The 9,885-nt window shown below is 31.0% G+C and overlaps 1 protein-coding gene across 1 annotated transcript; it reads left to right on the top strand.

Moving 5' to 3' along the window:
• Positions 1 to 282: 282 nt before the first annotated feature.
• Positions 283 to 9,516, top strand: LOC125066847 (spondin-1-like). Its single transcript, XM_047675135.1, has 7 exons — positions 283 to 639; positions 6,140 to 6,351; positions 6,711 to 6,815; positions 7,163 to 7,342; positions 7,575 to 7,831; positions 8,685 to 8,833; positions 9,238 to 9,516. The coding sequence occupies exons 1-7, from the start codon at positions 441 to 443 to the stop codon at positions 9,429 to 9,431; spliced, it is 1,296 nt and encodes a 431-aa protein (XP_047531091.1). The 5' UTR covers positions 283 to 440; the 3' UTR covers positions 9,432 to 9,516.
• Positions 9,517 to 9,885: the final 369 nt, after the last annotated feature.

The raw sequence follows: 9,885 nt of genomic DNA, 5'->3' as shown, positions 1-9,885 counted from the left end.
ATAGTTATATAAATATGTATCTTGTTTTAAATCCAAAATAATTATGATAGGTAAATTAAAATAATTAGTATTATGGTCGTAGATAGTTTATTCGTGTTCTATATTATAAGTGCAATCGAAAGTATGTGTTTTACGTTTCATAATATGATCGTAGTATTTTAAATTACTCATTTTGATACAAATGTAATGAATGTGTTCAGAAATCACTTCGCTCTAAATCGGACCGTCACCCGGCGTTTATTTCCGTCCGGACAGCAAGAGAACTCAAAATAGAAAAGTCCACCATCTCTCCTCAGTGGCGCAGCACGCACGCGAAACTGAACTAAATTAAAATACCTAAACTAAACATTTGCGTGTTTACGAAACCGTGAAATTAAATCCGTCTCCTATTTTCAAATTCAAAGTGTCGAATAAAAAGTGTGAAAGAACTAAAGCGCTTAATGCGTCCGCTCTCTATGATGGTACGACCACAAATGGCGGCCATCTTTTTTTTATTTGCCACGTGGCTCAATTTGGCTTTGGGGTGTGAAATAGACATGGCTGTTTATAAAGTGACCATCAAATTTTTGTGGAGTGAAGAAACATTTCCTAAAGATTATCCTTTATATCGGCCTAAGGCACAGTGGTCGTCTGTCTTTGGTTTGTATGTTTTTTTAATTTCCTCTGTTAGGTCATAAACAAAATTTACGATTAGAAAACGTTTCGGATACAATGTGTGTGTTGAAAATACAACCATTGATAAAAGTTTTATTTATCCGTTCCTTTACAAACGGTCAGCGCGGCGAGATCAAAAACCTAATACGAAACAATAGACAGGACGTCCGCTAATTCATTTCGCTATATCCAAAAAACTTACTCATCAACTTCATCGAAGCGGCGATTACACAAAAGTTCCGCCTCCATAAGCGAATTTTTTTGTCGAAAACATGCCTCTTCGCCGGAAACTTTTATTTATGTAATTAGAACAATCGAAAAGACAATCGGTGGAATGCCTTTGGAGGGGAACTAGAAAGAAGTTTTTCTTTTATCTTTGAAGATAAGTGACATTTCGCGGCTTCTCTCGCTCGAGATAGGGCGATATTTATTTGTCTTTACTTTTGCAAAGGGAGATGTTATCCAAAACGCTCTATTTTACCTGATCGCTCGGAGACATCAGCTTAAGGTTGTTTTAGATAAGGTTATTGAATTGAAATTGAAAGCTTTACTTAATATGAAATCGTAAAACACTTTGATGTAATCGAAATGACTCGTATATTTTGCTTCTAATTTAAAAGAAAGTAGTTGTTACATATACCGACATAATATTATCGAATACATAATAATAAATTACTTTCTAATTTATTTGATTCATCTTTTCAAATGGTAATATCATATGAATTTGAATGAAGTACATACATTTCTATTGAAACATTTTTAGCAATGTTTATCTTTAAAAAATAATAAAGTTCTAAATCACTTATTTGATTAAATTGTACCTTTAAATAGAACACTAGAGAATATTTCACACGAGTGATTCCTTAAGAAACAAAAAGTATACAAATACGCGTGAACCTAAAAATAAAACGGATTTATCACAAAACAGTACAAAAAAATGTCGACCTGTGCTTATGAGCGGACGCGTCGTCTCTTTCAAAGGAAATAAAAATAAATAAACGTCACTCTGAGATAAAATGAACAAAGCCGAAATTTAAAACAATTAAAGACTACTCGTGACACGAAAACATTGCGAATTTTATTATAAAATAAGTTGATATTGAATTATCTGATAGGAAACGAATCTTCGAACGCGACGCTTTGTGAGCGGCATTTGTTCTTTTTTTCCAGAGAAATCCTTTTGTTTGGTTTCAATCAAAAGGGCCGAGGACATAGGGCTGCGGATCATTATTACGAAATAATCCTTACTAATATTATACATCGGAAAGTGTGTTTGTTGGTTGATCCTTCTTTTATTGCCAACATTTTTAAAAGCACCGAAAGAGGTAGTTTTATTTTTGATTTAGATTGACGTAATATACTATCCATGTATGGAATATATTTGTAGTGATATTCTGTTATCGTGAATTAGATGAGACCGAATGAATTCCAATGAAATTTTACATGAACTTTTTCATAGTTACTTATGTACTTTTATACCGAAGTACGAGTACATGGTTTGAATATGATAGCTGTTTAAATAACAAACGGCTATTTCTTTAAAATAAAGTTAGATATGAATAATTATAGACTTTGAAATAGTACGAAAGATACTTTTTATCGCGGAAAAACGTCACGGTCCCTGTGGGATAGATTCAATTAATTACGGCCTTATAAATGGCGGAACGGATTTTGTTAAAATTTCGTAAGACTTTAAATCGTAAACATAAACCTTCTACCTCGTTGAAATAAAACAAAATGTTTTTGTGGCATAGCTATTGAGCATAATTTTGTGATTCTCCCTACATAATAAAACGACTAAGCGGATTGTGACAAAATCAAACTCCGTGTTTGTATGTGTATATGTGACTATTCGCGTGTGGTAATACGCGCGTTTGTTGTGTGTACGGCCGCGCGAACCTTTCGGTGTGTGCGTGTGTACAATACATACATCCAAAATTATCATGAGTTGGCTTAATCAACTAAAATAAATCCACTGAAAGTAAAAAAAAATATCAAAAATAAAAAGCATAATGTTTTCAAGTTTTTAATCTGTAGGTCGTAAATCTAAAAATCATAATTATTCTTTGGTAACGTTTACCTTGATAAAAAGAAGTTATCGACTTCAAACAATTTTTATCGTATCGCTCTCGTTTTTCATTATTTTAGAACTTAACATAACATAATACTGTTTTTGACAGTATTTTATGACAAAATTAACTCTTATCGAGTCTTGCTTGAGAAAATCCCGGTGCGAATTTAGTATATATTATTATATGTATAGATTATGGAATTAAAACTTGCCACCGACGTTCCTTATACTGCAAAGACAATAACTTAACATTGTATCTCCGAAGGTCTATTACCAAAGGGGTGAAAAGGGAGAAAGGAAGGAGGTGTTTCTTTACAATAACATAGTTTTATAACACTTGGACTATTTTATTTATACGTATATATTAATATATGTAGTTCAAGGCTTTAGCTACTATGTTATCTCATCAGATATTCTACCGCCAAACAAACTCAGTATTGTTGTATTCTAGTTTGAAGGATGAGTGAGCCAGTGTAACTACAGGCACAAGGGACATCTTAGTTCCCAAGTAATCTTAGTGGCGTATTGGCGATGTAAGTAATGGTTAATATTTCTTACAGCGCCACCATTTACCATCAGGTTGCCCATATGCTCCTACGCCATCCTATATTATAAAAAAAACTATGGTAAATAGTGTATTTATTTTATAATAAAACATAACATTCTTTAATTATAATTTCGTATTATTAGTTTAGCTAGTATAGTAGAAGGTACATATAACATAAACTTATTAAAAACACAAAAATGGAGATGAGGTACCGATACAAAACAATCTAGTACTTTATAATTATTATTCTATAATGCTATCTCGACATTCTACTAGTCTATAATGCTTAGACAAGACACGATAAATCAAACGAAATAGTTCACAATGTTCTCTAAAATTAATTGCAGTCATAAAATCGAGGCACAGTACTCTCGTGATTGTAAGGCAATATATATCACTTTCATTATGTTATGGAAAATTTTCGACATTTTCTTATAATATGGCCTTGAGGGTAAATTGAACTAGCTACGGAGTTTGGTAATAAATACAGCAATAAATCTAGATTCTAATTTCGTATGTTCGTATTTGGAAGATTTATATTATATATACCTAAACTTTGAAAAGTTTTAAGGCACCGACAGCTATAAAGCTAATAACAAAAAAGTATCGCTCGGAATAATGCTACAGATTTACTATAATATGCCAATGGTAAAGTAAGAACAAAGGCGGGTCCCGATTTTTACATACATAATTTAATTAAATTTATTTGTTAAATACACCAAAATATACTGAAAGTCCACAAGCATTTGACATATCACGTGATCAAAGATTAACAAAAGAATGACGATAAAAATCGATGAGACTTGAATCGAATACAAAACACATAGCTGCTGAGCTCTATCCTAGAGATGAATAAGTTCAACTATTTAAGAGTACAACGTAAGGGTAATCGACGTCATTATGACAATGTGTTTGCATATTCATTCACACCAAATGCAAAGAAACATTTTTAAAAACAAAAGCAAGTCAATTTATTACGTCGCAGCCACTTTGAGCTTTCTCTAATCGGTGAACATAGATCGCGCCTATTGTACAGTCGACTTTTGCATTAATAATTGCCATGTTTGATGTACTTATATTTATAGATAGGCGTCTTGGTGAATGCATGTATTTTATTGGTATTTCTAGTTTTATATATACATAGGCATTTTTAATAATGCAGCGGACGTGCTGCGAAAGCGATCCCCCAGCCTCTCCGTTTCCGTGCCGATGGCGGCCATCGCAGGGGTTTTTAGTGAGTACAATCTCACATAACCCGACTTCCCCCTAGGAGTCGGGTATCTATGAAGATTTACCCTGCGTCAACAAAAAAAAAGGCCCCATTATTAGATATGTTGATTAATAGTAACACAATTTACACAAACACAACACAAAATTGAATCGTTATATTATAATTCAATTTATCAGTTCAGTATTATATGAATACTACTCTTTTACTAATTATCTGCCAAAGACCAATTGCACTGACGTAAATTATCAAAGTTTGCCAGGCACATTGCGAGAAAACAACGGTTTCCAAAATCACGTAGACCTCCGATCATACAGACACACTCAGACATAGATATGCAATTTTTTAATTACTGGTGATCAGTAAGGCAGTTGGTCTCATTATTTCTGATAAAATTGATATTATATTTAAATTAAGAATGCAATCAAGTTAGATTAGCAAATTTAGATATGTCTATTCAAATTGTGCCACATATGGAACTAAATAAAAAAAAACATTTTCTCTATAACCATTGTTTTTTTTTTTTTAATTTTACCTGAATTTCCCGTGTTCTAGGCCACAAAATATATGATCAAATAAGATTTTTTTTTCTAAAAAAAAACATAAATTGTAGCGTTAAATTCAGTGTTACAGTCTAAATTTGTGTTTTATTATTTATATCAGTCATTCATATCAAAAGAAGTCAAGTATAAAATGAAAGCTAAATTTAATAAGATAAATTCAGTAACGACAATAGCTTAACGTCATGCGAAAATAATTAAGGTTATATATACCGATGCCTTTCAAATACTAATATAAATGAATTTATTATTTATATTAATAACTAATAAAACCAATTTACCTACAACTTATACAAGAAGACGCAGTGCGTTACTCGTTGATAACAAATTAAAATTGGTCACGAATTGACAAATACCACATCAATTCAAATATTTTATTGTACATCATTTCTTTGCGGCATTGCGTATATCATATAGAGTTAATAACAAAATCGATATTTATGGACAAATATAACTCATCAACACAATAAATGTATGTTGGTTTAGTACGTTTTCTTGTAAAATGACAAAATTACTGAAAAGGTTTTGTGATCTGTCGAACTATTGTTAAATTTTTACTATACTGTCAATCCAATCCAACATGATTTGTGTTGAAGGTATGAATAAAGAAATTATATTTAACACATATTTTTTATCTGTTTTAAATGTATCTCGTAAATAATTATTAAGGAACCCAAAAGTCCATACATTTATAAGATTACTTCATTTTAATCTTAATATTATAAGAACAAAAACTTCAAAAAGAACACGGATTAACACATAATAATATACAAATTCGTAATCCTAATAATAGTTGGGTTAATAAATATGTTCGTCTAAATAATCTTATATATCACATGCAATTAATAAATAATTTTACATTAAACCTTACTTAAACAACCTTCTCAGGTTTTATCGCCGGTTCTTCTAAGATATGATGTATGTCTTTCTGAACCGGTTGTAGAATTACGTGTGAATGAATTCTGTCTGTTGAATGCTCTTAGCATGAATATTAAATAAAGATTTCAACTTTGACTTGGATCTGCCTTTAATACAAAATAATTATTTATTTAAATTGAGCCCACCTTTTGTTGTTTTAGGACAATCTCACAACAGGTCCTACAATCTTTACCACATAGATGAAGTTGCGAGGAAATCAGTTCGTAATTTCGCCCAATTCGGAAAATTAGATGAATTGGTACAAGAAGGTGACGAGGATCAGAGAGTATACGACCAATTCTCAGCTCCGTCGGTCGGAGACGGTACAGGTGAAACTGGTAACATGGTGTTTGTAGATGGAGATCATAGCTTAGTAAGTGTTTTGTTATATTAGGTTAAAAAAATATGCACAATTGAATATAGAACATGTTTTATAAATTTTTTGTCGTCGTGTTTTTATTTATTAAGCGATTATTCAATGTACGTCGTGTTTGCTTTAATGCTATTTTATACATAAAATAAAAATGTAACATACATTTTTAAATTATATCTAATAACCTCCCGCAGAACTATCAAACAATGATAACATAAAGTAAAAGATGTTTTGATTTAGATTCAAACCTTTGAATATGTTTTGGTGATAAAATAATGTTATTTGTTTAAATATATACATAAGATAAAAATGAAAGAAACCTCATAAAAACATATTCTTATTAACAAATCCACTTTCAGATTTCAGTTATCTCTCGTATCATACCTTCGCCGGATTGGTTCGTTGGAGTAGACAGCTTAGATCTGTGTATTGATTCGTCGTGGATTGATGAAATAACACTTGATGTAAGTATAAATTTTAATATTACTTACACGTTATATTAAAACAAATAAGTATAATTTTATTGAAATTAAATATAGGTTTAATTTAGTGATAACTAATTTCGAAAACTATTTCATCTGTAAACTTAGACTTTCGTCAGAAAGATAATGAATAATTTAAAGGCACACTTAATTATTAATTTACATAAAAAAAGACTATTTTATTTATCATCTATATACTCGTAGAAGATGTGCTTTACATTTCATTGTGGAATTTAAAGTTTTGTTAAGGCAAATAATGTAGTTTAATTTAAAAATTTAAAATGAGATAAAAACCATTTAGTCATATTGGGGATATCGTTCTATTTTAGTTGGAACCTCTGGATGCTGGAGCAGCAAGCGGTCTCACTTTCACATCCCCACGCTGGGAAACCACTCCACCAGATCCTGTCAGTAAACATGGCCCTCGTCACCCAAATCACCCAGCTGCTGGTTTCTATTACCCAAACCTAAGAGAGTTACCGGCCATTGCGAGAATAGAAATTTCTAAGGTAAGATAAGGTATAGAAATTACACTATTTAAACAAAATTCAATTTATTTCCCTTTTAAATTGACTAAACTTCTGTTAATTAAATTCAAAAGTTGAAATTCTCCTAATGAACAGAATTTTTAAGAGAGAGTAATACAATGCGATTGTATTAATACTAAGTATTGTATTTGTATATTATTTAAATAAAATTAAACTTTTTATCATTAAAATTTTAAACATTTGTATCAAATAGGTAAAAGAATATTCAACAAAGCAACTAAATGATTTAGCTCGAAAGGAACTTCTTCAAAATTTGAAGTTAAAAGACAAACGTAAGGGTTCCCCGAGGAGAAAGGTAAACATCGTCGAAAATTATCAAGAATCAGAGAGAGACGTAACTACAAAGAATTACGTCGAACAAATAAAAGACCTCGAAGAAGATGCAGTTGACATACCAACATATAATTTAGCTGACAACAATGTTATTGTTGTTACTAAACCTCCAATTACGTAAGTTACATACAGCCAATATACGTATATATATATAATAGTTATACTAATAAAATGACAAACGGAATCAAATATCCTGTGACGTTTAAAATAATATTAACAAATAATACGTAATATATGCGCCTTTTGTTTATTTAACAAACGAGCTAAAGGTACATATATATTGCAATTTAGCTATAAATACTATTGATACTGATCTGCATACCTCCATCTGTACTCTCTCAAAGCCGATATTACATGTAAGACTAAGGCCGGTTGCTTAAGCCTCCGGCTGTTTGACGACAGGGGCATCGGTTGAATGATCGTGGTAGTTCTGATCAATCGTATTAAATGTTATGTAAATGTCACAAACCATTATGTTCAATAAGCAAATCGTCACTGTGATAGAGCTGAAAATCATTGAGTAAATGTAAATTTTCAAGTAAACATAGAACTAGAGATAAAATGACAATTATAATACATTTCTGATTAAATGTGGATTTAATTGAGATTTGATTTGAGGACAGTATAGAATATCCATTCATGCATAAAAGCGTTTCGTTCTTCGTTAAATTAACCTCGTTTTAATAAAACAAACTTCATTAATATAATCTAATTCGTATATTTCTGCTTCCTTTACTTTTATCCTCACGCACACTAAGACACCGTGTAAGCATGAACGCCACTCACACTAATACACTCCGATAGTTATTTAACTCAGTGGAGGGGCGCGTCTTTGTGATTGAATAGATCTGTAACATCAATATGGAATATAGCTAATTTGCCCGATAAAAGATTCATCCTTGCATTTTTTGTCTGGCTTATATATGTAGATGTATAATTAAATTCACCTTTAACTTCTCTTTCATTTCAGTACAACGACAGTCCAAGAATTCGATAGTCATCTTAAGAATATGGATGACGTCGTCCTAGCTGTGGCTCACGGCAGGAAACTTGGATTGGGAAAGCATCTTCCAAGGCATTTTCGATCTCGTCTACACCACGCTGTTAATAAAATACAACGTAAGTAAATAATACGTTATAATAATATAATTGCTGTGCTTTCATTTGGTAGCTTTATATTTAATTCAATACTGTAACATGACGATTCATAAAATCTTTTATAGGCTTACTTGAATAGAGAATATTTTGATTTTGATTTGAACACGTTCTGAAATATTATAAATTCAATTATGATCTATAAAACATTGCTCACACTTGACCTTATCCGTTTCTAATACACACATTTTCTTTTGTACTATATAAACAAAATTAATTATGGACATGGTCGTTGAATTTGATAAACAATATCATTTTTTATTCACAATAAATTTCTATAGAATTGTTTCAGATATAGTTACACGCTTAAGCTTTTGGGTAAATCATATTTGGGCGTATTATGTATTAATAATATTTTATTTCATCAGCTGAAGATTGCCTCGTATCAGAATGGAGTGATTGGACACCATGCTCTGTGACCTGCGGTTTCGGTGATAAATTTAGAAGTCGTCGCGTCGTGCGAGATAAAACAAAGAACGGACGCAACTGTCCTTCTCTAACTGATAGACGGCACTGCGGCGACATTAACTCTTGCGCGCACATTGACTACTTTGAATGGTGAACATATTAATGTTAAACTTTTTTAATTATGTTCTACAATTTTACCCTCATTAACTTGAATTAAGACTATAAATGATTAACAAAGATATTTTGTTTTCTTTACCTACGTCTTTAAAAAAATTATTGATATGGAACTAAATATAAAAGCAACGGACTGACGAAAAAAAACAGAGTTAAGGTTTTCTTTATTGGTTTTTTTATACGTTCTATTATTCAAAGTTTTTTTTTTTGATACTTTGTTGGAATAACAAATACAATTTAATTTTTAGAGTTAGTAGTCAAACATAAACACGTAGGATTTCATTGTTAGTATTTCATGTTATAAAAACTTGATTTATGAATTATTAAATGCACTTGAAATTATAGAATCATAGTGTAATAAATGTATATAATTTATTAATTTTATACATTACTGTTTTTTTAACATATTTGTAACTAGCGAGCCGCCCCAGCTT

The sequence above is a fragment of the Vanessa atalanta genome, chromosome 10 (genome assembly GCF_905147765.1).
Source record: "Vanessa atalanta chromosome 10, ilVanAtal1.2, whole genome shotgun sequence".
Taxonomy (NCBI): Eukaryota; Metazoa; Arthropoda; class Insecta; order Lepidoptera; family Nymphalidae; genus Vanessa; species Vanessa atalanta.
Note: the sequence above shows the minus strand (reverse complement) of the source record. Positions and strands in the feature narration are given on the sequence as shown.

Coding starts and splice junctions, on each gene's coding strand:
- LOC125066847 (XM_047675135.1), top strand. CDS start 441: ATGCGTCCGCTCTCTATGATGGTACGACCACAAATGGCGGCCATCTTT. Junction 6,816..7,162: donor TTGATGAAATAACACTTGAT/GTAAGTATAAAT, acceptor GTTCTATTTTAG/TTGGAACCTCTGGATGCTGG. Junction 7,832..8,684: donor GTTACTAAACCTCCAATTAC/GTAAGTTACATA, acceptor CTTTCATTTCAG/TACAACGACAGTCCAAGAAT.